We start from the raw sequence: 26,372 nt of genomic DNA on the forward strand, positions 1-26,372 counted from the left end.
GCCTATATCACCTCATTAACCCTCAACAATGATCCCAATAAGCATCTGTGACTAAGGACGAAGAAACTGGGTACATCCTGTAACGTACCCGGGGACACAATTTGGCTGCATGTAAATCAGAGCCCGCTCCTCCCTGAAGTCCAGAGGGTCTGCTACTTTATGCTGAAGCCACACAAGCAACTCTCTTCTTCACTGTCACTCCCTCCTGTCCACTTACCCAGAATTCAGGAAATAGAAGACACACAGCTGCTCCGGCAGGGTCTCTGAAAGCTTCTGTGCATAATCGACGATGTTGTCGTGCAGGTACCGGCTGTTGGTATTGAGCATCTGGTTCTGTTCATGTGCCGCTTGGACCACAAGAGGGTGGCAGTGCCCAACTGGAAGAGGTCACTTAGTCACCTGGCCTGCCCTTTGGCCGGTTCCACTCCCCCAGGCTAATGTATAAACCTGTCCAGAGGAGACGTAGCTACGAAGGGAAGAAGAGGAAGATGGTGCAATGGGAGAGAGAAATGAGAGAGAGTGAGAGTGTGTGTGTGTGTGTGTGTGTGTGTGTGAGAGAGAGAGAGAGACAGACCAGTTTTGGAGATGGAGATCAAGGAAGGCAACACTGAGAACTATTAAGGAATTGATTTGCTAGCAGAAAACATCAGAGAGGCATTGTCTGGAAAACTATCTTTAAGGAGACTTCCTGAGGTCTTTCTTGTGGTAAGGACAAGGGATCTGTCAGTGAGCTTGACTTTATCACTGAGTGGGGGCTGGAGGTCATCCGGATTGCCAAAGGCCAAGGACAGTGACAACAGTGGGGATGTACTGAGAGCTTACAATGTATCAAAGCAAAAAAAGAATCAAGCAGCTGCCACCGTGTTGATTTCTTCTCATATTGACCCATGTGTGTTAGAACAGAATGTGCTCCATAGTTTCCAACAGATCACCAGGCCTATCTTCAGAGGCACTTCTAGACATGAGCCGTCAGCCTTTTGATGAGTAGCTGAGCCACTTTAACTGTGCAACCCAGGGATGACCATGTGTCCAGCAAGCACATTTGAAGTAAATTACATTCATTCACTTAATTCTTCAAAAGGGAGCTCTGATGGCTTAGTGGTAAGAAGATGCTCTGCAATCCTAAAAGTATGTGGTTTAAATCTATCAACTGCTCTGTAGAAGGATGGGCAATCTCCCTCTGCTTAACTGCCTCTGAAAACCCACTGGAGGGTCAGCTATGGACTGGTCTGAACAGATAGCACACACAACAATAACAATCCTTCAAAACACCAGAAGGTAGGTGGTGGTTGTTTATGTGCCACAGAGTCAGAACTTATCCATAACTGACCTTCCAGCGGGTTTTCTGAGGCAGCACACTTCACAGGAGCAGACTTCCCATGTTTCTCTTTGAATCCTGGTGGATTCAAATCGCATGCCTTTAGGTTGACAGCACAGCTCCTTACCTCTAGGGCACAAGAGCTTCCTCAAGGGTGGGTTATTGTTGGTTGGCAGGTGCTATGAAATTGAGTACAACCCATGGTGACCCTAAGAACAACAGGGCTGAACCTTGTCCTATTCTGTGCCATCCTCACTTCCCAACACATTAGAGCCCATTGCGACAATCACTGTATCAATCCACCTGGTTGAGGATCTGGAAGGGTTTTTGAAAGAAGGTAGGTATAAACTTATTATTATAGCTATCGTGTCTGTTTTGCAGATGAGCAGACTGATACAAAAAAATTAAGGAGCAAACTTAAGTAAAGAAAAAAGTGCAACAATGAATGAATGGAAATCCAAAATCTCTGTTCATTAATAAAATAAAAAAAATAATTAAGTAACCTGTTCAAGACCACAAAGCTTATAAGCAGAGGACAGGGATTTGAATCTATGCAGTCTAGGCTAGAGCATCTGCTTTTAGCTTCTTTCTTACCCTCTGCTTTGCCTACTGGGTCTTAGCTCCCTTTCATTCCATTGGCTTTGGTGATCCCATCTGAATGGCTGAATTCCTACTTCAGTTTGCTTGGCCAGCACCCGAGACTGTCCGTGGGGTGAAGTCTTTCCATGACTCCCATCCTCCTGGCCTGCACCCTGCTGGGTTGTTGGTCATGGCTGGGCCAACTTCTATCGAGCTTCCCAGGAGGCCCAAGCTGGACTGGAACCCCAGACTCAGGTTTCTGGGTTAAACATGACTGCCCTTGGAAACTTCTAACTTATAAACATTGGACCTCATTTGGCCATGAAAGCTAGCCCAATCCAACCTAGGTTCTCCACACCCCCCTGCAGCCCCAGGATACCCATGCACAGCCTTGACCACCTATCCTGTCTTTCTAGTCTGAGCACTGATACTGACCGTGAGCCACATTGTTGATACAATCGAGGTACTCTGCTCCTTGTTCATCATACATGTACTGTCCCTGGCCCCGGACGATCTTAACAGGATCCTCAGGGAAAAAGAGTCTGCAGGAAGAGCTGTGGGGACAGGCAAGGGGTGGATAACTTTACCTGAATACATGAAGGGAGAGGTCCATTCATCACAGGCCTCTCCAATCCCTTCCTAGTTTCTGGAAAAGATAAAAGCTTGAAAGGTGGTGCTGCCTTCCTGCTAGTCTCCCCACTTTCAAACTCATCCCCAAAACTAGTTGCCTTTGAGTTAGTTGACTCTGACATATAGCAAACTCATGTGCATCTGAGCACAACTGATGTACTCCAGGTTTTCAGTTGATAATTTTTCAGTAGGCCTTATTTCCCAGGTGCCTCTGGGTTGACTCCAAACCTCAACTTTTTAAGTTAATAATCTGAACCACTCAGGGACTCCTCTCTCCCGATAATCTACTACTGTCCAGTCACCTCCAACTCAAAATGGCCCCAAAGGACAGAGCAGAACTACCTATGGGGGTTCTAAGGCTGTAAATCCTTACTGAAGCTGACTGTCCCCTCTCTTTCCCACAGTGACTGATGGGCCAAACCACCAATCTTTTGATCAGCAGCCAAAGGCCTTACCCACAGTGCCACCAGACCTCTTGTTTCCTACCCATTACGTAGTTGGATAGAAGGAAAATGATGTTAAGAAATAATAAAACGGCGGGCTGCCCTCAGCCCCCGGCTCGGGGCGAGCCGTCACGGCCCTCTGCCCGGGGCGGGCCACCCTCAGCCCCCGGCTCAGGGTGAGCCGTCGCGGCCCTCAGGGTGAGCTCCTCAGTCCCCAGATGGTGCCATCTGACCCCTGGGTGGGGAAGGAGAAAAAAAAAAAGAATGCCTAGGGTATCCAGAGAATGTTACCTAGGCCACCTTCTGCCACCCTCCCCCCCCCCCCCCCCAGTAAACCTGAAAGCAACACCCTCAAAGCCCTTCTGTTTGTAACTCACAAGTTTGTTCTCTCTAGGTTTGCTCCCTTTGCTATAGGTAACCTTAACTCTGAGTCTTACTCCAGAATTGACCCTGAACCCAGTGCCAGTGACAAAAAGGAAATACAACTGACAGCTAAGGAAGCAAAGGAGGATGGAGCCTCTGGGTTCAACCAGCCATCCCTACTGGACCCACCTGGGAAAACAATTTGCAGTCCAGAGGGGAGCAAATGACAGGAAAATATCTTCCAACAGAGCAAGAAGGCAAGCAGCTGTAACCCAAGACCACCAGTAAGGTGATAAAGCGTCCTCCCTTCCCCCCTTTACATCTACGCCCCTGTTCAGCATGAAGAAGCCAGAGAGTCGGCATCCAATTCCCAAATCAATAAGACAGTTGGTTTAATTACTATTGGAAAATGCATATCATTCCTCTGTAGCATCTGGTCCCCACTGGACCCTCATCATTTCCTTCACCTGCTCCCCCCACCGACCAAACTGTGCAGCTCTTTAACTGCATCCTGGCCTATCCTCACCCTTCTGCCCCCAACCCTCACCTCCTTGTACCCCCAATATGTTTTTCCCAATAAAAAAATGTTAAAAAAATTAAAAAAAAATAATAAAACAAGAGAATTGCTTAAGTTATTTCAAGGCTAGCTGTTCTTGCTCATCTCTGCATGTACCCACGTTTGTCCTCTGGATTCAGGAAAGGTGGTTGTCCCTATGGGATGACAGGGTAGAAGGGTGAGGAGGAGGGCTCCTTAAGGTCATTTTCTTGCTGGGAGAGGGGGTGAGGCTGGATATCCACTCTGGGTTGCTAGCTCTCAGCCCTAACTTGTTCTTACCAGCCATGGTGCCCCGCTGCTTCTGCCTAGTGCCACTTCCAAGCTCTGGCCAGAAGCTGCTATGTTTTTCTGAAGGTTCCTCACATAAGTCAACTGTACTCTCTCTCTAAGGTTGGCTGTGTAAACTATCCGCCATCCTGGCCCTTTATCTGCCTTTTTTGCTCCTCGCTGGATCACTCTAAAGCTGCCCCTGGGTGAGGTCCTCCTAGGTGCCAGGATAAAGACTTTCTCTGGGGCAAAGGCTTCCTAATGAGGCTGCCAAGAGCTCAGTTGCAGGCGGCTCCAGAGCCGCAGGCCAGGCCGAGGAGCTCGCCCATAGGAGGGACTCTGGGGAGTGGCGGGGGACCAGGAGCCTGCAGGGTCCGGCTGCGCGCTGCTCTGCGAGGGTCAGGGGCGCCAAAGCCACCTGGGGCCGGGCTGAGCCGCGTGAACTCAGTGAGGTTGGCGCCATGCGTCGTGCGTGCCCCCCACGCCGCCCCCCGCCCGCCCTGGTACCCGATGAGCCGCCGCCTCAGGGCCAGAGTGTCGGCCTTCCCGCGCAGGTCCGCGGCCATGGCGCCAGGGCAGCAGCAGCGGTGCTCCGGGCGCAGAGAGGGCCGGCTTCGCGGCTCGGCGCCGAGGGCCCACCCGCCCCCACGCGCCCAGTCCCCGCCCCCTCCGCAGAGGGCATCTTGGGCCCGCCCACAAAGGGCCCCGCTTCACGTCGATTCTTGTACTCGTTGGACACGCAAACCTGGCCGGGGTCCCCCACCTGCGCCCAAGCCCTCGCATTCCTTGGTGATGGCCACATGGGACCCGGTTTGTGCACGCTGTGCCAGGTGCTGCACCGAGGGTCCCCGAGTGCCTGCCCTCTCCTGGGCTTAGTTCTCGCAGGCCTCGCCCAGCCTCTGACTTCCCCCTGCGTCAAATAGGATGCGCCGGGAGGATTAAATGGGAACGTGTGACACGCACCTATCCAGCCCAGGGCCTAGATCACCCCAATTCTGTGAAGGAGTAGCAGCGGGAAGGGCAGAGAGAGAACATAGGGCAACTTCTGATATTTACCAAGGAGAGAAGCATGGGCACAGACTTCACTGCTCGACCATGCACGCTGGATATATTATACTTGGAAAACTCAATTCTGTCACATCTGGGCGGACTGGAGGCTGACTCTCCAGCAGGTTTTCAAGGCTGTAAGTAGCAGAGGAGATTGCCCATCTTTCTCCTGCGGAGCTTTTGGTGGATTCCAGCTGCCAGTAGGGCGCCGCCTTTGGTTTAGAAGGGCAACTCCTTATCAGGTCAGAGCTCCTGTGCTAGACAATGGGCAAGGCAAAGGATCGCACTTTGATCAGGCAGAAGGAAGAGTTGGGAAGTGACTAAGGCCTTGTCAGTCCTACTGCATATGGGAGGAAAGTGAGACCCATAAAGGCGTTGCTCCCAAACAGAAAGGTGGCAACAGAGATGGACTTAGATCTGCCTGATTCTCAGGGCGGGAGGATGGGGTGGTGGAGTGAAGGAAAAGGACCTGGGAAGCTTCAGAGGCCCTGAGCGGTGCACAAGGGGCGTCCTGCCTTGATGAGCCTTAGAACCTGGGTCATGGGTGTAGACTGGGTGGGGAGGAACAGGAAGTTCTTCATTTTTTTTCTTCATTTTTTCTTTGCTTTACCTTTCCATGATTCCCAGCCCGCCCTCTGCTGCTCTCACTCCCTCCTTGCTGCTTCTTCCCACACCGTTTCTCTTAAAATTTAAAAATGTGATTAAAAGGCTTTTACCAGAGAAAAGACACTTATTTTCGTTGTAAAGCAGAACTGGATCTTTTATACTGTTCTTGAAAAAATATTCTCCCCCCAAATTAACTGAAAGGTTGCCGGTAACCTCTGCATCTTTCCTACGTCTCCTGCATGCCCTGCTCCTGTGTGAAACGTGAGTGTAATCAGGGTCAGCTCTCTCAGTTCATCAGTTCTCTCAGTGTGTCTGTGCCTCCTTTTAGGTAGAGAGATCCATAGATGCCTCTGATCTAGGAAGTTAGGCTCATAGAAGGAAAAGTCAAAAGAACCTGCTTACATTTCTAGATAATCAGAAGAGTTGTTGTTGTTATGTGCCGTCGAGTCGCTTGTGACTCATAGCGACCCTATGTACAACAGCCCTAAACTCTTCTCTGTCCTGTGCCAATCGCACTGTCTCTGACATACCCATCCCGATTACCCCAGTCACTGAATCAATCCATCTCATAGAGGGCCTTCCCCTCCTGCGCTGTCCCTCCACCCTCCCAAGCATGATTTCCTTCTCCAAGGACCAGTCTCTCCTCACATGTCCAAAGTATGTTAGATGGAACCTCAGAATCCTTGCCTCCAAGGAGCCACCCGGTTTAACCCTTTCCAGGATGAATCTGTTTGTTTTCCTAGCAGTCTAGTATTCTCAATACTCTTCTCCAGCACCACAGCTCAAAGGCATCAATTCTCCTTCTATCCTCCTTGGTCATTGTCTAACTCTCTGATGCATAATAAGTGATTGTGAAGACCGTGGCCTGTATCAAACGCACCTTAGTCTCCAGAGAGACACCATTGCTCTTCAGTACTTTGGAGAGGTTCCTAACAGCAGACTTTCCCATGGCAATGCGCCTTTTAATTTTCTGGCTACTGGCGCCAAGAGTGCCAAGAGTTGACTGTGGAGCCAAGGAAACTAAAGCTGTGTACAATCTCAATCTCTTCACCATCCATCCTGATGCTGCCAATTGGTCCAGTGGTGAGAATCTTTGTCTTCTTGACATTGAGCCTCAATCCATATAGTAGGCTGCAGTCCTTGACACTCTGCAGCAGGTGCTTCAGGTTCTCTTCAGTTAGGTTATCTTAATTTTTACTCAGGCATCCCAGGTGACACAGTAGAACTGTCTCATGGAGTCTTTTAGTCTGTGTTATGCAGATTTCACAACTTAGGTTGCCGAAACAGAGGAGAACTTGAAGCGTTTTCTGCAGAAGATCAAGGACTGCAGTCTTCAATATGGACTGAAGCTCAATATCAAAAGAATAAAGACTCTCAGGACAATTGGCAGCACCATGATAGTTGAAGAAGAGATTGAAATTGTTAACAAGTTCAACTTGCTTGGCTCCACAATTAAAACCCTTGGTCCTAGCAGTCAGGAAATCAAAAGCCAAGTTGCATTAGGAAAATCTGCCATCAGAGACCTCTCCAGAGTGCTGAAGAGCTAGGGTATTAGTCTAGAGACTAAGGTGAGCTTGATCCAGGCCATGATCTTTGCAGTTTTTTGCTATGTATCCAAGAAATGAACAATGACTAAGTATGACAGAAGAAGAATCGATAACTTTTGAGTTGTGGTGCTGGAGAAGAGTATCGAACATACCATGGACTGCCCAAAGAACAAACAGGTCTGTCATGGAAAGGGTGAAACCAAGTTTCTCTTGGGAGGGAAGGATTTTAAAGCTGTTTCATATATTTTGGGCACGTTGCCAGGAAGGACTAGTCCTTGAAGAAGGACATCATGCTTAGAAGGGTGGAGGGACAGCTCAGGAGAAGGCCCTGGATTAAATGGACATAGTAACTGGGGTCTTGGGTGTAGGTGTGTCACAGTCAGTGAGATCCGCTCAGGATAGGGCAGGCTTCAGAGCTATTGTGCATAGGGTTGCTATGAGTTCAGGCAACTCCATGCCAGATAACAGCATAGTAACAACATCACAATTTTTATGAAAGGATATCACTAGGTATTTATTTCTCCTGTGGAGACACTAAGTAGTTTCAAATCATCCATCTTTTTATTACAAGCCAAGAGTTTAACTGTTTCTGCCACCCAGAGACTGACTACTTGGCAGAGTTTCTCATTTTCATTGCCATTGAATGTGAAGTGACTCATAGCTGACCCTCTAGCTGGTTTTTGAGAGGCTGTAAATTGAGGGAGGTTGCCTACTTTCCTCCTGAGAAGCCACTGGTGGACTGGAACCACTAGACGGTCGCTCCCTGGGAATTACACCAACAACGCTAGGGCTTCATGCATATGCTTCTCTCTCTTTTGAAAAGGGATAGTTTGAAGAAAAGCTATCCTTCAAGGCAGAGAGACCAAGGTCTCCCTCAGCCCTTGAAGCACAACTGAGGCAGGATGCTCTGTAGTGTTTCAGCTGGGAATGTGATGTCACCCAGGGATCTGGGACATCTCAAGCCCTCTGAAGAGTCAACCAGCTTTAAACTTTGAAGTTTACGGGATCAAAGGTACAAGGTAATGCCACAAGGGGGCAACAATGGGCCAAGAATACCCACTTTCTGCCAAGAGGCAAAACGGAGTCCTTTGAGTCTCTTGGGTGTTCAGGAAGTGGGAGCACATGGCTGCTACTTTCAAAAGGTTCTATCTGGAAACCCAGTTTTGAGGGACCATCTAACGATTCTGTCCCTTGCCAAGTAATTTTGGTTAAAAAATTTTGTTAAAAAACTTAGAAAAGCAGGTGGGGTCCATTCCCTGGCTATGAATGATTATGGTAGGTGACCTTTCCCCATCTTGAAAATGTAAATAGTGGTCCTCACCATACTCCACCATTCACAGGGTGGTGAGGAGGTCCAATGAGGTATCTGGGTGGAAGGAGGAGTGATTGGCAAACAGTAAAGGATAGTGGATGTGCAAGGCTTAGGCTGGAATCCTTAGGAACTTTGACACCAAGTGAACCCCACCAAACACCACAGTCCCTCTGTTTTTCTTTCCTGTCATTCCAATGGCTTCCCTGGTGACTAGATACTTGGCCCAATAGCACCTTCAGGAGGCAGAGAAGAGATTTGACATATTTCTCCCTACTTATCGTGAAGTGGTATAGTCTGTAGGGATTAGTGTTGGGAGCCCAAGGTCAGTGTCTCTTTGACGGCTCTTACCCACCAGAGGTTCAGAGGTAGCAACCACTGACAATTGCTTCTCATGTTATTTACAGCCTCTGAAGGCTCATTGGAGGGTCAGCTATGAGTTGGCTCTGCTTTGCAGGCAATGAGTTTGGGTTTTACCCCTCCTTCGTTAGAGCCGGTATGTCCTGGCTTTCTTCCACTAGGAGGCTGCAGGAGTGTATGGGAACAGGGTGGGACTGTGCGCTGTGGTCCTCTTTCGGTCTCAGTCTTTGTAAAGAGAAGGACTGAAACACTGTCACTGCATGTCCCCCCTTAGCTCCTACTCCTTGAATGTGCTTTCGCTTAACCATCTGTGAAATGTGCACATTCACATTCACCCTATTCGAGTTGTTACTGAGACTCCCTGGGATGAAGGGTTGGAAATGCTCTAAAAGAGAGGAGACCAGAGTCATAGGAGCTTGAGACTCCTGATCTGGCCCAGGTTTTGGGCATACTTTGCTGCAGTGGATTGTCACCCAGTCAGAACTCAGTGGTAAATTTCGTCATCCCATTGACAGAGCAGGTGGCAGCATGAATAGTCTAAGATGGCTTCAGTAAGATCAACTCTCCCACGCTTTCTCCTCAAAAGATGATGTTGACATGTTCCCCACCAAGAGGTGTGGGTCTAGCCTGCTTCCCCGAGTCTGGGTGAAGCTCTGACTCTGGCGAGAAGTGACACCACATGACTTCTGAGGCTTGGCCATAAAACGTGGCACAGCTTTTGGCTGGCCCACTTGAGGCAGTTACCCGTGGGAATGCGCCTCCATGCCTCGAGGAAACCTAGCCATGTGGAGAGGTCGTGGGAAGTGCTCTGGCCATCTGAGGTCCAGCTGAAAGCCGGCATCAACCAACAGACATGGGAGCAAGGAAGCTTTGTGAAGTATCCAGCCCCAGCCATCTGCCTGCAGTCACGTGGGAGAGCTTAGGCAGGAACTACCAGCTGAGCCCATTAACCACCAGACAAATAGAAATGATTGCTGTTTATACAACAAATGTTGGAGTGACTTGTTATACAGCAGTCAGAAGTAATCAGATGAGTGCAGAGGCTCAGTGACGTGATGTGACGGGCCAAGGGACCCAGCTGGACATGGTAGAGGCAGGCCAGTGGTCTGTGTCTACCTAACCACAACCCTGATCTATTTCCTCCAGCTTCTGAGGTTAACCAGGGAGAGTTCCCTTTCTCCTTCTCAGCAATGGGCAGGCTGACACGGAGCTGGGCTGATCCCTCACTCAGGGCATTTGGGGACAGTTTGCAAGGTACACTCAGACACGTGTTTGTGGTTTATTACACGCCGTAACATCCAGGTAAACAAATGGGAGGTGAGACTTGAGGGTGGAGCTGGTGGCTGGGGACCCTTGTCCGAGGTGGGAAAGGTTCTTGTCCGAGTGCAGGTGGCCCAGGAGGCAGCCCCTCAGGCTGGCTGGGAGACTGGCACAGAAGTTTCCTTCATCAGCACAACTTATCAGGAGGGCTATTTCAGCAAGCAGCTGCCCAGGGTTCTCCCAGCTGCAAACCAGGGTCTACAGACACTGAATCCTCTAAGCAAGAGGCATGTGTCCTCAGGCCTGCAAAGTGCCCTCATATCCACGTCCTGGCTGGTGGGGGACAGAAGCAGGAACAGTAGTCTGTGTCCCTCCAACCTCTGCATTAGAGGGTCACTGGGGTCCTGCCATTAAGTCCATGTCCTGGTGAACATGATACTTGGCCACAACTCCTGGCCAGAGGATAAATGGTCTCAGCACAGGCTGGCTGCAAAGATCACTGACTAAGGTCACTGGTGATGCGAACCCACCAAGGGCAGCTTCCCATGGCCCTCCAGTGTCCAGCTACAAGCACTGACAGGAGTCTTGTCTGGCCCTGGTCCTGCTGGGGCTTGGGAGGCTGGTGGGTATGTAGCTGGCTATGGCTGAGTCTGGAGGTGGGAGAGGCCAGAGTGGCTACCACCAAGCCTTGTTCTTCAGGGGCAAGGTGGGGTGCTGGGGCTCCCAGGTGTCAGTAGCAGGTCCTGAAGGGCAGTGGGCAGCTGTGAGTCTTTCTTGTTGGGTGACCAAAGCCAGCTGGTGTGCTCATGTTTCTAGGTTCTCTGGAGTCAGGCACCATCACCAGCCTCTCCGCCCAGGGGAAGCCATGCTCCTGGCACCAGTCGTCCATGCTCCCGCCAGTGGCACAGGCCCATCTGTCCAGGCTGAGCTGGGCACCCTCTCCAATGTGAAAAGGCCACAGGTGACCACATCCCATGAAAAGTATCAATATATTACTGTTTTGTTTTTACAAAATTAAAAATGTCCACACGGATCTGTACAGGTTGTGAGGTGGGTGTTGGGGTCACTAGAAAATGAGAGAAAGATGGCGGTGAGGAGGGGAGTGAGGCCCTGGGACTGTTCCCTCCCTAGGCTCCTTTCCTGGCACCATTAGGCCCTCTTCTGATAGTGCAGCCCCAGCTCTGTCTTCCAGGCTCCTGACCTCATTTCTTCTCAGAAGCACAATTTGGACAAAGTCCTAGGATGTACCAGTGACCAGGCCCAGACTAAGCCTATAATGGCAGCCGGTCAGTCAGGAACAGCCCCTCAGGACTATAGCCCCATGCCTCAGGCCAGCAAGGACAAAGACGGATTATGCTGGAGATACCTGGTGGTCCAGATGTCAAACAGGGAGCTGAGACACTGAGAACTCTGAGTGATGGCACCCTCCCACCTCCACACACACCCCTCCTTTGAGCCCGAGCTACAGAGACTGAGGCCTGAAACCTACCTTATGCCAGCAGCCGGCTACCGGTAGCCCGTCAGGACCCTAGAAAGGAAGGAAGTGTCAGTTACTGGGCACAAGTTTGCCTTTTCTACACCCAGGCTCACACCCAGTAAGGTGAAGGGAGGATAAGAACTAGGGAACCAGCAGGTCTGGTGACTGGTCACTGGACTCCACTGAGACAGGACCCAAGTGGAAAGCCTGTCTCCTTCTGTCCATTAGAATCACGGAGTGGCTCCTACCTGCATGCCCAGTATGCTAAGTTGGTGTCTTGACTCAAGACACTTGTCCAGTGGGCAGAGACTCGCTGTGGAGTGATGGGCATCATGCCAGATGATCTAGGGCCAGAAAGTCGCCTGCAGACCCAGCAGCTCTGGCCCTCACCCCAGGGTCTGGAGCTGTGAGTCTAGGGACGCCACATCTCCCCATATCCCCAGCTTGTCCTGCCCCCAGTATCTGGCATCTAAGCAGCAGACCAGATGGACCAAAGTGGTCTGGATGTACATTGAACATGAGCTGAGGTGGCTGCCTGGGGACACTCTCTTAGCCAACAGCCCCAGCAGGAGGACTGGTGGGCTCAGGAAGCTTGGTGGTAGGGGTCTTCAGAGGGACAAGAACTCAGCCTAGAGTTTTTGCGGGATGCAGGGTGGAAAACACTCTGTTCCAGGACATACACAGCACTGGCCTCAAATCCATGGGAGCACCCCTCGGGGTCATATGCTATGGTTGCAGGTTGAGGTGGGATAGGAGAGGCAGATGGGAAGGGGAAGAAGAAGCAAGGAAGTATGAAAGCAGAAGAGTGGGCCCACCAGGCACAGTACAGCACAGCACAGCACACAGCACACAGCACACAGCACAGCACAGTACAACGCACAGCACAGCACAGAGCACAGAGCACAGTACATAGCACAGCACAGTACAACGCACAGCACAGCACAGAGCACAGTACACAGCACAGTACAACGCACAGCACAGCATAGCACAGCACAGTGCACAGCACACAACACACAGCACAGCACAGAGCACAGCACACAACATAGCACAGCACAGTGCACAGCACAGCACACAGCACACAGCACACAGCACAACAAAGAGCATAGCACATAGACTAGCATAGCACAACACACAGCACACAGCACAGCACAGTGCACAGTACAGTGCAGTACAGCACACAGCCCAGCCCAGCACACATACAGCACAGCACAGCACAGCACACATACAGTACAGTACAGTGCACAGTGCTCTGCACCCAGCACAGCACCCAACACCCAGAACGGCAGATGGCACAGTGCACAGTGCTCAGCACACAATAGCACACAGCACAGCACAGCACAGCACAGTACAGACCCTAGCACAGCACACAGCACAGCTCACAGTATAGCTCACAGCACAGCTCACAGCACAGCACACAGCAGGCAGATACCGTACTGCAGGGCAGGGCCCGCCGCCCCACGCCAGGCGCTGAGAGGCCAGTGCCCCTCGTTTGCCTCTGCATTTAGGATTGTCCTGTTTCAAAGACAAGAGCTTTTTGATATGAAGAGAGGTCCTGAACTAAGGCTTGGAGCGGTACAGCTGGGCCACACTGTTTTCTATTGTTGACCTATTTTGTGTGTGTTTATTATTCTGCTTTTTTTTTAATATATATATATATATATATATATATAACCTTTCTTTTTTCTCACTTAATCCCCAAAACAACTTGGGAAATACAGGCTACCTTACCCATTATATAGATGAGGAGACTGTGGAGTGGAGAGTGACAGGGACTTCTTGGGGTCACTCTTTTGGGTTCTCCCCTCTAGAAGCCTCTCTCCAATAAGCCTCATTGGGTGGCCTGGTGTGAACATTTGGTGGGCTTGATATGGGAACTCAGAGGTCTGCCTTTTTGTGTCCTTGCTGTGCTCTATAGAAGGGGTCTGATATCCTCACTGTCTGCTAGGAAATGGGACCGACTGCTGAGCCACCGGCCAGTCATGACGGAGCAAGACAGGTTCTGTGGAGGGGGTGAATGGGAGGAGGAGCAGGGCTGGCTGTTGGGCTACTGCAGACTAGAAAGAGACTTCTGTGGGAATGGAAGGAAAGAAAGGCTCCATGTCCCACCCGGGGAAGAAATAATGGCTCCACCCAGTTCATGAGTGTGGAAAATGAGTTTTGCCCTAATGTTGCCCAAGGTCAGAGAGAGTTTGGGTAGGGGGATTTTGGGCTGACAGGGTCTTCTCTGATCCCTCATTCACTGCTGGCTTTCCCTTTCCAGGACTGAGCCCTTCCCATGACCCCTGCATGTCCTGACTAGGCCATGGCAAACACTCTCTGGTGGAGGTCTAGCCTCTCCCTCCTCCCGGCCCAGCAGAACCCTCAGAGCAGGTAGCCTGGGCTAAGTGAGGTAGGAGTGTGACCTGGGCCAGGTGACCGTGGGGAGGACTGCAAGAGGGTGGAGAGATCTGGGTGTTGGGAACAAGGACAACCTTGGTTAACCCTGGCCATGGATATGGCAGCAACATCCGGGATTGGATTCCCCTCCCACCCTGACACTTACCACAGGACATGGCTGGTCCAGGCCTGGTGGTCCTGGCTCCCCCTTCTGGCCCTTTACTCCCTTCCGGCCAGGGACCCCTCTATCTCCCTGCATAAAAAAGCAGATGGGAGATGGCTGTGGCTCAGGACCACAGTCACATGTACCCGCTGCCCTCAGGCCCAACCTCTGCCAGCCACCTCCTTCTTTCAACCTGCTTCCTCCTCTTCCATGTCCCCAGCCCCCCGGTTCTGTTTCAGCTCCCCTTCCTCCCCCCTTACCTTCATTTCCTCTCACCCTGTCCTACCTTCTCACCTGTGCACCACCTTCAGTCCTCTGTCCTGCCCCCTCCCCTTCCTATATCCTCTCCTCTGCCTGGATGAGATCCAGTGACACGGTAACTGGGGTCATGGGGGTAGGTTTGTCAGAGACAGTGAGATTGGCCCAGGATAGAGCAGGCCTCAGAGCTATTGTGCATAGAGTTGCTATGAGTCTTAGTCAACTTGACGGCACATAACAACAACAATAACAACCACCACCTCTGCCCTCATCTCCTATTCCCTGCCCCCTCCTCCTCACACCGCTTCCTCTCCCCTGACCCACCTTCTCTCCACGATCGCTCCGGTCACCTTTCTCTCCTCTGGGTCCAGGGAAACCCTGACAAAAAAGATTAAAGGTTAAACCTCAAAACAAGATTTGCTTCTCTGTTACCAGTTGGTCTTGCTCCTTCCTGTCCCCATCCATCACTTCCCTCTTTCCATCTTGTTGTGGTACAGCTGACTGGCCTCAGTGCTTAGGTGATCTGTAGTCTGGGTAGAGACTGGTTGAGGGGACTTATGTAGAGGACACCAGCATGGCTGCCTCCCTCCAAAGTGGAGCACGGAAGGCTTTTCTGGGTGGAGTTCCCCAGGCAGAGCTGCTGGCAAAGGGCTTTCTCTTAACTTATAATCAGAACAGCCAGCTTGGACCAGGCTCAGTTGGGACAGAGGCACAGGAAACCCATGGAGTTTATACCACCAGTTTGGACATGTGTGAAGCAGTGGCTTATCATTTTTGCCCCTTGGCTCAGTCTCATGTATGCCCCTCCACATATCCATTCGGACATCTCTCCTGTATCTAACCAACATTATTAAGCAAGCAGCCACTAGGAGCAAGTTGTGGGGCTGCTACTGAGGCCGGAGGAAAGGATCAGACGTGGTCTCTACCCTCCCAGTCTAACAGGACACATTGAGGTTCAGGCAGTTAGGACCAGTGCTCAGAGGAGTGAACCATGGGGCCCTCAGGGACTGTTTGTCAAGGTGTGGGATGAGGGCAAGCTTCTGAATGGATTCCCTATTTCAGCTGGGCCAAGTGGAGGGAGAGAGGTCCAGGTGCTGTGATGCGACCCTGACACCAGGCCTGGAGAGCTTATCTATAGGACATGGTCATATCCACCAAGGTCATAGCCATGGGGCATGGCGTCTGTTCATCTGCATTCCCACTACTTCACTGGGTCCAGAGCCTGAACTTGGTCAGCACGTCTTCATACCCTGTCCCGTCTGATCAATGGAGTAGTCTTCTCAATCACAGACTCAGGCTAGTGTTCTTTGTCTGAAGTTATTCTCCGAAGTAACATTTTCTCCTTAAAGTCTCGGGTGAACTCCACAGTTCTTACATTCTTGCATCTAACAACTTGAGTTTCCCCAGCTCCACCCTCCCTTCTCATAATCCACTAGCTCCACCCTCAGCTCTAGCTGAACATATGACCAGGCCCCCGGGGCCCTCATGACTGGCCCTGAGTTGATCTATTGGCGCCAATGAGAGTCCAGGAGACTTTTTCTAGAACAGTTGTTTGGGGTTATGAGTTCAAACTGACCCACAGCTAATACTCCAGCTGGTTTTCAGAGACAGTAAATTGCATGAGAGGAGACCACCCAATTTCCTTCTGAGGAGTAGCTGCTGGATTTGAACAGTGTGCCTTTGGATTGACAGCACAGCTTCTTACCCAAAAGGCCACCAGAGCTCCCAGAACAGTAGAGAGTGGGCAAATGCTCTTCATTCTGGATTTGGGAGTGGGAAAATGCAGGCGTGGAGCTTGGGAACGATGTCCATGCGTCAGGGGAAGCAGAGACAAGAAAGGGTGAGTTTTGGCTGGGTTTTGGGGGCACAGTTAAGCTCTTCATCTATGTGCTGCCTCCTCCAGACTTTTTTCATTGATGGGCCTTTTTAAGTCAGTTTAAGTGGTGTTTTCCAGAATTTGTAACAAAAAACAGATGTGATCCAATCAACATTGGACTTTCACGTCTCTCCTTTCCCCATACTATCCTAGCTGAAGCTTGTCAGCTCTCACCAGGACATGGCTACGGTGTCCCCACTACTCTATCATCCTTCCTCCTTCCCATCCTTTTTCTCATCCTACATTCATTTATCTAACCACCCATCATCTGGTGTCCATCGATGCACGGACCATCATATTTCCACAAGACAGGGCAAGGTTGTTCACATAAGCGACATGATGACACTTAACAGCACAACTGCCACCTCCTCTCCATTTGGAGCTCTGGGCAAGGAGCTGTGCTGCCAACCCAAAGGCAGGTGGTTTGAATCCACCAGTTACTCCAAGGGAGAAAGATGAGCAATCTCCTCCATGCAATTTAGAGTCTCTGAAAACCCTCGGGAGGGTCAGCCAGGAGTCAGCTTTGACTCCTTGATTATGACTTTGACTTTTGACTTATTCATTTAACTCTTTAGAAGATTCCAATTTTGTTAATAACATCCAAACATCATGGTCAGGAGCAAGTGGAACATAGGCCTTCTTCTCTCCATCAGGACTAATCAAGGTGTTGACCTTGGCCACATCAATGTCATGGAGCTTCTGTACAGATTGTTTGGTTTGGTGCAAGTGTGTTGTTATCTTCTATCTTCTTCATGGCTGACTCAGTGGTCAGGGGAAATGTGATGATGGCATAGCAGTCAAGTTTGTTCCTCCTGGGGGTGCTCTTCCGGGGGTATTTGGGCTGCCTTCGGTGTCTCAGCGTTGTTTGCCAATGAAAGGTAGGTGACATGCAGATATTTTTGGTTTTTTTTTTTTTTAGGCTGTGGATGCCCTTTAGGACTGCCTTCTTGGTTTTTAACATCTTTGCTTTGGCTTCAGTTTTGGGAGAGGCAGGGGCTTCCTTCTTTGCTTTTGGCTCCATCTTTGTAGAAAGTCTCTTGCTCCTTCTACTCATCTGTCCTTTGTTCCTCCCTCCCTCTCCTCCTCACTTCCATCCACTCACTTAGCCATCCATCATCCCTCCAACTCTTTATTTTTCCTCCCTTTGTTCCTCACTGTCTCCTCTCATCTGTTCATGTATCCATCCATCTGGAAAGCATCTGTTCTGGGCTGTGTACTGCACTTGGCATTGAGGACACAGTGCAGTGCCAGCCTGGGGGGAAGGGTCACGCGGTGATGGGCAGATGAGGCTACCCTGTAGGTATAGGCAGCATGTGGGTAGGAGCTCCACGCAGGAGGCTCCCTGTCACAGTGAATGGTGAGACACTTACATCCAGTCCTGGTTCTCCGGGTCTGCCCTGGGGAAAGACAGAGAGGGGGTTTAAGGGATGTGGGGAGGGTGTCCTGGAAGCAAAGCTGGGGAATTCAACTCTGTGGGTGGTAACAGACATGGCTGTGGGAAAGAACTACAGTGCATGCAGATATCGACAAAAGGCAGGGCAGGTGTGACATCCACAGAGCCTAAACTTGGGGTCAGTTGCACACATTGATGTGTACATGTTGATCAATACTACAGACAAGTGGCCACAATGGTGGGAGTTGGGGTGAGGGAGATCCCTGAGGGTGGCTACCTTCTCTCCTTTGGTTCCTGGCAGTCCAATGAGGCCAGGTGGGCCACCTGGACCCTGGATGGAAAAGAAGTGAGTAGGTCAAGAGACGTGGAAGTCACAAAAGCTATCTCTTTATAACTAAACCCATTACACTCACAGGCAGGCCGTTGGGGCCTCTCTCGCCCACTTCGCCCTTCTCTCCCTTGGCTCCGTCTAAACCCTGAAAGTGAAAGGAGGAAGTCTGTTAGGTAAAAAGGGGGTAGACAAGCAATAGGACAGCCAGCTACACAACCAGCCAGGGGCAGGGATGAGGATCCAACAAGTTCCTGAGCCCGGCCTCGAGGCCTGTCCCTCAGAGTGGCTGCCTCCTCTAAGCATGGTCAGGGTGGCCTCCGGAGAAGCCGGAAGTGGAAACAGCACATCTGACTGGGCCAAATGCAAGGTCCCTACTAGGGTCTGTGACTGAATCTCTGCTCAACTGCCAAGCTGGGGGAGCAGCCATGGACTTGTCCCCAAAAGTAGACAGGAAGGCAGTGTGACCAGCTGTGGCCTTCCCTCTGACTCTGCCTGCCTGGAACTGGACACTGGAGCAGGCGGCGTATGCAGCTTTAAGAGGACATACTTGGGTACACACTGGGCCCAAGACTTCATGCTCAGGCTATAGACAGTTGATATGTGTAAGGGTGGTGGTGATGACAAGGAAGGGGGAGACACAGAGACAGGTAGAGGAGTGGGGGTGAAGGAGGGGGCAGGGACAGAAGAGGGACTGGGGGCAGACCGGGCCCTGAGGTGAGAGAACTGAGGGCAGAGTCCACAGGGCAGGGCTGGTGCCCAGAAGCTAATGCTCCAGGAGATAAGGCAAGTTCAGTCCCGGGGACAGTGGCCTTCACTTGGCATTAGCAAGCCTTCCTGAAATGTCCTCAACTGTGTGTTTCTCTTTATGCCCCAGCACTCACCTTGGGACCTTGGATTCCCTGAAGGCCCTGAGGAAGTGGAGAGACTGGATTAGAGGCCATCTGGTTTGGTTGCAAGCTCCTGTCTATACACCCCCCTCTCCTCCCCTCATGCCTTTTCTCTCCCACAGCCCTGATCTTGAGGTTCCCACACCTAGTTTCTGTCCTTACAAATGTGTGCATTCCTCCCCGGGCCCTGTCTACCCCTTGGTCACAACACTGGGCTTTGAATCCATGACCCTTATTCTATCCTGTTTGTTTCAAATTGTCAAACAGTCCTTACCATGGGGCCTGGGGGCCCAGGAGGCCCAGGAGGTCCTGGTTCCACTAGGATCTGGGCCTAGGAAGGGTCAGAGATGGGTTAGTCACCCACTGGCTTGGAGTGGCAGACATGGGTTTCTGCCCACCTCAGGAGGGGCCTGGCCTGGTGAGGGGCCTGCAAGTACCTATAGGCACTCAGGTGAAGGACACAGTCTGAGGCTACTCCCGCCCCAAATCTGTCCCAGGTATAGGTGGGCCAGATAGCCCTCCAGGTTCCAAGGTCCAGGGGCTCCATGGCCTTGAACAGTTTGTTGGGGTGACCCTGACTCCTAGGCCTGCCATACTTACCAGGCTCTCCTGTAGGGTATCAGATGCGGATTCTCCCTTCTCCCCCTTGGGGCCATCAACACCCTGCAGGACAAAGTGGCTTGTGACCCTTTGTGTCCATGTTCAAATGACTATCTTCAGTACTCTACTACCCCCTCTCTTCTTTCGTTAGACTTCCAAGGAATGTGATATGTTTTTTCTTTATAGCCTAAAAACATCCCACTCCCCAAAAATCTAGGTGAATGCTTGGATACGGGCACGATGGGCATTTGGGGGCACATCGGCAGCTGGGGGACTGGTCTCTCGAGAGTGGAGTAGGCAGCCAGGGGTTCTGGAAGCACTGGCCAGAGTTCAACCCCCAGCTCTTCCTCTCTGTCTAAGCATCCCTGGGTAAGAAGGGTCTCTACTCTGACACACTGAGTGGAGTGAGCAATTGGTGCCCAATGGCTGTTTAAAACCTGGCAGCAGCTCCCATCCAGTCACAACAGTGGTGGGGTTGAGCCGATCCTGCACCATCTTCACGACCGATCATTGGCATGCTTGAGTCTGCTGTTGTGCCCACTGTGTATTCTAGGACTGTGCAACTGAGGGAGCTCATTCACCCTCCAGCATTCAGTCAGATACTATTCTCCTGAGGGTCTTCACTGGCTGATTTTTAGAAGCAGATTATCAAGCCTTTCTTCTTAGTCTGTCTTAATACAGAAGCTCTGTTGACACCACCCATCATGGCTTGATGTAAATTCCAGTGGCACAGTTTCTAGCATCGCAGCTTCATGAAATCTACTGTGGGAGCAGCTTAGCAGCTCATATGTTAGCCCTTAGAGAAGCCTTTTAGTTTTGACAGCCCTTTTAAGAAATGTATGCCTCAATCATTTTATTAATAATATGTTTTGCTGAATTATTGTGTTCTAGTACAAGCTGACCCAGGTTGGCTACCACTCCCTGACTATAGCCTGTATCTAGTCCAAGGCCTGGATGCTCAAGAGAAGTTGGAAACAATAATGACTCCCAAATGTGAAGAAATATCAACTACCAACTACAACACACTTTGTGTAACACCTATGCCCAATCTCTGTATATAAACCCAATCTTTGCTTTCTCTCAGGGTCAGAAGAGTTTGGTCAGTAGCCAACGTTCTCAACCTGCACATAATAAAAGGTTGTTTGTCTCCAATACTGGCTGAGTGTTTAAATCTCACATTTTCTGCCTAACACTACCATAGCTCGACAAGCTGCCTGATGGATGGTGGGTCGCAATAGCAACCACAATAAAAAAATGATGCCCATTATAGTGCATAGCCATTATGGACCAGCTGCAGGTTTTGGTCTTGTTCATGCATTCACTTTTGGGAGCAGAAGAGGTGGTCATCACTTGTTGTGGGTTCCTTGACCAGGATGGAGCTAGATGCAAACTCAGGTTTGAGCACTCAGGGTGACCAGCTGGCCACCTTGTTCTCACTGGCTGGTCCCCTCATTTCACGATAAGTTCTTTGAAAGATGGGGAAATTGAAGATTAGGCTGGGGGCAGCCTGTCCTGGGCCCCCACTTTCAGAGCCATGGTGGCCAGGAACCCAGAGCTTCTGGTCAAAAGCTCAGTGTCCCTGGGCTGTGCCTTTGCTGGAGCTGGTGAGGTCTCTGAAGTGGGAATCTGGCCAGCCTCTAGCTGCTGCTCTAAGGTGGGCACACCGTTACACAGCCCCACAACCCCCCAGGGGAAGCATTAGTGCAAGGGCCAAGACTAACACCTACCGGAAGGCCGGACAGACCCATCTCTCCTGCTTCCCCTTTGGGTCCAATAGGCCCAGGTTCTCCTGGATCTCCTTTTGGTCCTTTGGGACCCTGAGAATCATAAGGACAAGGTGTCAGTGGGACTCAGCAGTGTACTCCTTCCCTGTCTTGACAGACTCCTAAGAGCTGAATCTCTTCTAGGCCAGCCAGACCCCCCATATTTTCTTGGGATTCCAGGTGGCTGGAATCTTAGTCAGATGCATCAGGAGCCATAATGGAGCTGGGTCTGCGGGGCCCACTCTGTCCTCACTGAAGGTGGTAGGGGAATGGGGCAGTCACTGAGGGGCACTCCTGGGGCTCAACTTTGTGTCCCTATCTCAGGAGCCAGCAATGGGGGCCAATCTCCTCACTAGCACCTGCACCTTTTTACTCAGGATTTAACACCCTCTTGTGCCATGCAAAGAACCCTGGCAGTATCATAGGTTGAGTTGGGCTTCTATCTGTAAGGTTGGTGATTCAAATTCATCAACTGCTCTGAGGGAGAGGGGTAAGGCAGTCTGTTCCTGCAAAGAGTTACAGCCTCAGAAATCTCGTGGGCAGTTCTGATCGTCCTGTAGGCTCATTATCAGTTAGAAGTGACTCAATGGCAATGGTTCTTTAATGGTTTGTGTGCATGTGCTGTACACTAGTGACCCAGTGGTGTCAAGTGGGGACATTCCCATCTAGGTGGACTCCATCCACATATATGACTATGACATAATAACAATGACAGCCATATGTTCACTAACATTTGTAGACTACTTGCCAGATATGACGTGTGCCAGATATGGCCTGAAGTATTTTGTATACACGAGGTGATTTATCCTCACAGCCTTAGGGCCACTGCCCCCTTTCCCCGTCAGAGGCTAGGGCCTCGAGCCAACCTAAGGCGTCAGGTCTGGATCAGGATACACCCACAGAGTTCACGGTTCATGTATCACACCAGTGCTCTAACCTCTTCTCTAGTGTCTAGTGCTGGGGACATTCACACATACACCCCAACACAGACACACAGCTCCCCTACAGCCTGCCCCAAGCACTAGTACCACCCGGGAAGCAGAGCCCCAGAGACCTTCTCTCCATCTATTCCAGGGGCACCGGGCAGTCCGAGTTCTCCCTGGAAAAGAACAGACAGGATGAGGAGTGTGGTCACTGTGGTTCTGCGAGGAGTTTGCAGTCTGAGGCTAGGCCAGCCTACCGCTCCAGGGACACCATCCCCAGGCTAAGCGGTGGGCAGAAGCTGCCGTCTTGCACTGGCGCTGGTGATGCCCCTCTCTCTGCTTCCCCAGCTGCCTTTTGGGCAGGTGTGGCCCGCAGGGATGCTCTATGAGCAGTCATAGCACAGATGAGGGCCTCAAGCTTCAGGGTCAAGTGGCTTCCTCCAGGCCACACAGTCTGGGACCAGATCCTTCCTGACTTTCAAGTCTTGGCCTCTTTCTCCTCAGAGAAGGGGGCAGAGAAGGGGCAGGTAGGCCAGTCAGTAGTGATGCCAATCCAGGAGGCTGCTGTGATGTCGTGAGGAGCTGACTTAAGGAGTCAGACACAAAAATGTGGCTGCCCAGGGAATAGCCAGGACCCAGGAAGAGAAAAATCATCATGGATAGGGAAGAACAGCCATCCCTTTCCCTGACCCTAGAGAAGCCAGGTTGGGACACCAGGAAAGAGACGTGGAGGAGACCTGGAGGAGAGAGGTGTGGGGACCACAGAGTTGCATTTGCACTGACCTTGGCTCCAGGGATCCCAGGTGGCCCCTGTGGCCCTGGAGGACCCTGCGTAGAAAAGACATGCTGGTTGGTGCTGAGGCAGGGCTTCCCCTCCACCCTAGGGCCAGGTTTCTGCACAGCTGGGTGACAGCCCAGGATCCTGGCAGCTGCACCCACTCAGGCCGCGTCACACCCTGTCTTATGGGAGGACAGGTAGAGAGCAACAGCGGTCACTGAGAAACCACAGTGTATGCTGCCCATGTGGGGCCCAGAGTCTCTCTGTCCTCAGAGCCATTCTGCCCTAAATACAGATTTCTTCATAGCATTCCACTGCTCAAGAGCCTAGGATGGTCTCCATTGCCTCTCGAAGCCAGTTAAAATCCCCAGCTGGCCAGTCAAAAATCCCATCCCCCCAGTCATCCTCACTGTCCATCTGGGAGCCTCTGATGGCACCTGCATTGCTTACTGGTCCTGAAACTCTTGTTGCACTGGTTGAGGAGGACATCATCCATGGCTGAAGATGTCCTCTCTGACCAGTCTTCCTGAAGGTTTGTGACTGTCTCTGGCTTGACAATCCTTCAGTAAGGACAGAATTCCCCCAGTTCAGCCCCCCAACTCACATCCTTCCCTAAAGTCACATGCCTGCCAGTCCCCAGCCTGTAGGCTCCAGAACTCCTTGGCTATCAGCTTGCCCCCTAGGTGTGGCCAGTTCTGCAGACAAGCACCTAGTTTCACTGTGCACGTCTCCTCCATCCACCCTTCCTTTGGGCCCAGGCCCAGCTCCTACTCCAGTGACTCCCTGATTTCAGCTTTCCCCTCACCCACTGTTGTACGCCTTTTATTCCATTTCTCAGCCTCCCCACAATACTATTTCAAAAATTACTCCTTTGCTCAAGAACCAACTGTGGTTCCTCACTGCCCATCAGATTGAGTCATCATCCCGGTCTGGTAGCCACAGCCATCCCTGGGCCCCTCCTGCATGCCTCCAAGCCTCCTGGAGACACAGTACACACTGTGCATGCTCGAGGGACCACACAGGCCTGCTGGGTGGGGACCATAGTTGCCACCTATGTGTACCCCTTGCAGCTTGGGGAGGCAGCTGGGGTTGAAGCTCAAGTGAAGCCTATGCAAATACCCAGTTGATTTGTTCTCTAAGATGCCCCTCCCCCAGTTGCATCCCAGGTCCCATCCCTAGGAATTATTAGCAGCTGGCACCAGTGCCTCTACTGGGATGGGGCCCCAGTTTGCCAGTTGCTGGGTGTGGCCAAAGTCCACACGTTTCCTGGGCAGAAGCAGGTGTGTCACTCTCATATACACCCTAACAGTCGCTAGAAGAGTTGGGAAGGGCTCAGGGAGGCCCCACTGAAACTGGGGACTGTGGATGCCTGAGGGTGTGCTTCTCTGTCTGTGGTGGTGGAGGAGCTCAGGCTTCCCAGCTTGGTGTTGGTCTCATACACAACGAATTATTTCCTGCTGCCCAGGGCTGCTACACCAGGCAACAGGAGAAGCTGGGCCTTTAGGTTGTTCTCCCTGATCCCGTGTGGAGAAGTGCTGGGTTAATAGATAAATTAGTCCCTAAGGAAATGAATAGCCCACATAGCTGTTCTGTTAGAGACCCACCTTCAGGGCATCCAGGATCCTGCCATCGTAGTCAATGACCACTGTGTCTCCTTGTTCACCCTTGAAGCCTGGAGGTCCCTGTGGCAGGAAGAAAAGCAAGGGTTTCAGGAAGAGCTATGCTGGTGTGGGGGTTGACAGCCTACAGAGGAGGTCAGCAGCGGAACTCCTGCATGCTTGTGCGCTATGGGCAGCCACCATTGTGTGGACGGCTTGGATGAGCCTGAACCCCTTCTCATGTCCTCTGGGTATTTTCTCTCGACTCATAGATTGGCAGCATCATGATAGAGGGGGAAGAGATTGAGATTGTTAAGAACTTTAGTTTGCTTGGCTCCACAACACTCTTGGTACCAGCAGCCAGGAAATGAAAAGATTAATTGCATCGGGAAAGTCTGCTGTCAGAGACCTCTCTAAAGTACTAAAGAACAACAATGTCAGTCTGGAGACTAAAAGTGTGCCTGACCCAGGCCATAGTCTTTGCAATTACTTGCTATGCATCAGAAAGCTAGACTGTGACTAGCTAGGGATGATAGAAGAAGAATTGATGCTTTGAGTTGTGGTGCTGGAGAAGAATATTGGACTACTAGGAGAACAAACAGGTTTATCCTAGAGAGGGTAAAACCAGGCTGCTCTTTGGAGGCAAGAATTCCAAAGCTGCACACCCATGTTTATTGCAGCTTTGTTCACAATAGCAAGGAGTTGGAAACAACCTAAGTGCCCATCAACAAACGAATGGCTAGAGAAGCTGTGGTATATTCGCACAATGGAATACTATGCTGCATTAAAAAACAAGGAACTCATGCAATATTATTCAAAATGGTTGACTCTGGAGAACATTATGCTGAGTGAAATATCCCAGTCACAAAAGGACAAATATTACATGATGCCACTGTTGTAGAATGGGACTGTCCTTGGGGTTGGGGAGAGACTGAGTAAGATGGGTTCAATAATGTATACTGCACTGAAACAGAGGAGGGAGAGAACCGTCTAAAAGAGAGATGTAACTGGGTATTTCTGTCATCACAGGAGACTAGAGCGAGGGCTGCATGGTGGAGGGGACCAGGGGGAGTGTTTGTAAAACAATGAAAGAATCTTTTCTTTTACTTTTCCATAATTTTTGGACTCATGTACTTATAACTTGTTAGTCAAATTTGTGTCTTCTAGGTTGCAACACCCCCATGATACATCTTGAAGGATATGCACATGTACAGCCAAGCACAATCAATAAGAGTGCATCTGAATTCCAAAATCAATCTCCATAATAGTCTATGTGTTTCCTACTGCCAAAGGGGCCCTTTAGAGTAGTGAGAGAAGATCTTCACCCTGAAACCCACAGCGTCCCTTTTCAGCAGGAAGTAGCTAAGAGAATACGCCGTCCCCTTTTCCTTATGACTCAGGGTGAAGTCTCTCTCAGGGAGGAGTGATAGGGAATGGCAAAGGACACACTGACAAAGAAGATTAATCAGAACTGGCTTTGACAAGCACTGTGGCATTTGGACAAGAACAAACTGGGAGGAGGGTAGAGAGAATAGTGCAACAATGAATGAGTGGAAGCCCAAAATCTCTGTAAATGTTTATGAAAATTAATAAAATATAATTATAGAAAAAAAAAAGAGAGAAAAAAAAAAAGAATTCCAAAGCTTCATTTGTCATACTTTGGA

The 26,372-nt window shown here is 50.8% G+C and overlaps 2 protein-coding genes across 2 annotated transcripts in view; both read right to left on the reverse strand.

Annotated features, from left to right (window-relative positions):
* PHYKPL (5-phosphohydroxy-L-lysine phospho-lyase) overlaps positions 1-4,722 on the reverse strand; it is a 32,934-nt gene extending 28,212 nt beyond the window's left edge. Inside the window, exons 1-3 of the mRNA XM_006884415.1 lie at positions 4,664-4,722; positions 2,333-2,451; positions 218-377 (exon numbers count right to left, since the gene is read on the reverse strand). Of these exons, the coding sequence (XP_006884477.1) occupies positions 218-377; positions 2,333-2,451; positions 4,664-4,722 (338 nt within the window). The remainder of the gene's footprint in view (positions 1-217; positions 378-2,332; positions 2,452-4,663) is intronic.
* A 6,914-nt stretch (positions 4,723-11,636) lies between these two features.
* COL23A1 (collagen, type XXIII, alpha 1) overlaps positions 11,637-26,372 on the reverse strand; it is a 522,679-nt gene continuing 507,943 nt past the window's right edge. Inside the window, exons 16-29 of the mRNA XM_006884439.1 lie at positions 24,715-24,792; positions 23,116-23,160; positions 22,464-22,508; positions 21,374-21,463; positions 19,647-19,709; positions 19,321-19,377; positions 19,041-19,067; positions 18,242-18,304; positions 18,106-18,159; positions 17,806-17,832; positions 14,884-14,937; positions 14,305-14,391; positions 11,775-11,813; positions 11,637-11,651 (exon numbers count right to left, since the gene is read on the reverse strand). Coding sequence (XP_006884501.1) covers positions 11,637-11,651; positions 11,775-11,813; positions 14,305-14,391; positions 14,884-14,937; positions 17,806-17,832; positions 18,106-18,159; positions 18,242-18,304; positions 19,041-19,067; positions 19,321-19,377; positions 19,647-19,709; positions 21,374-21,463; positions 22,464-22,508; positions 23,116-23,160; positions 24,715-24,792 — 744 coding nt within the window. The remainder of the gene's footprint in view (positions 11,652-11,774; positions 11,814-14,304; positions 14,392-14,883; positions 14,938-17,805; positions 17,833-18,105; positions 18,160-18,241; positions 18,305-19,040; positions 19,068-19,320; positions 19,378-19,646; positions 19,710-21,373; positions 21,464-22,463; positions 22,509-23,115; positions 23,161-24,714; positions 24,793-26,372) is intronic.

Source organism: Elephantulus edwardii, unplaced genomic scaffold (assembly GCF_000299155.1).
Source record: "Elephantulus edwardii isolate Elephantulus edwardi_28Jun2011 unplaced genomic scaffold, EleEdw1.0 scaffold00033, whole genome shotgun sequence".
NCBI lineage: Eukaryota > Metazoa > Chordata > Mammalia > Macroscelidea > Macroscelididae > Elephantulus > Elephantulus edwardii.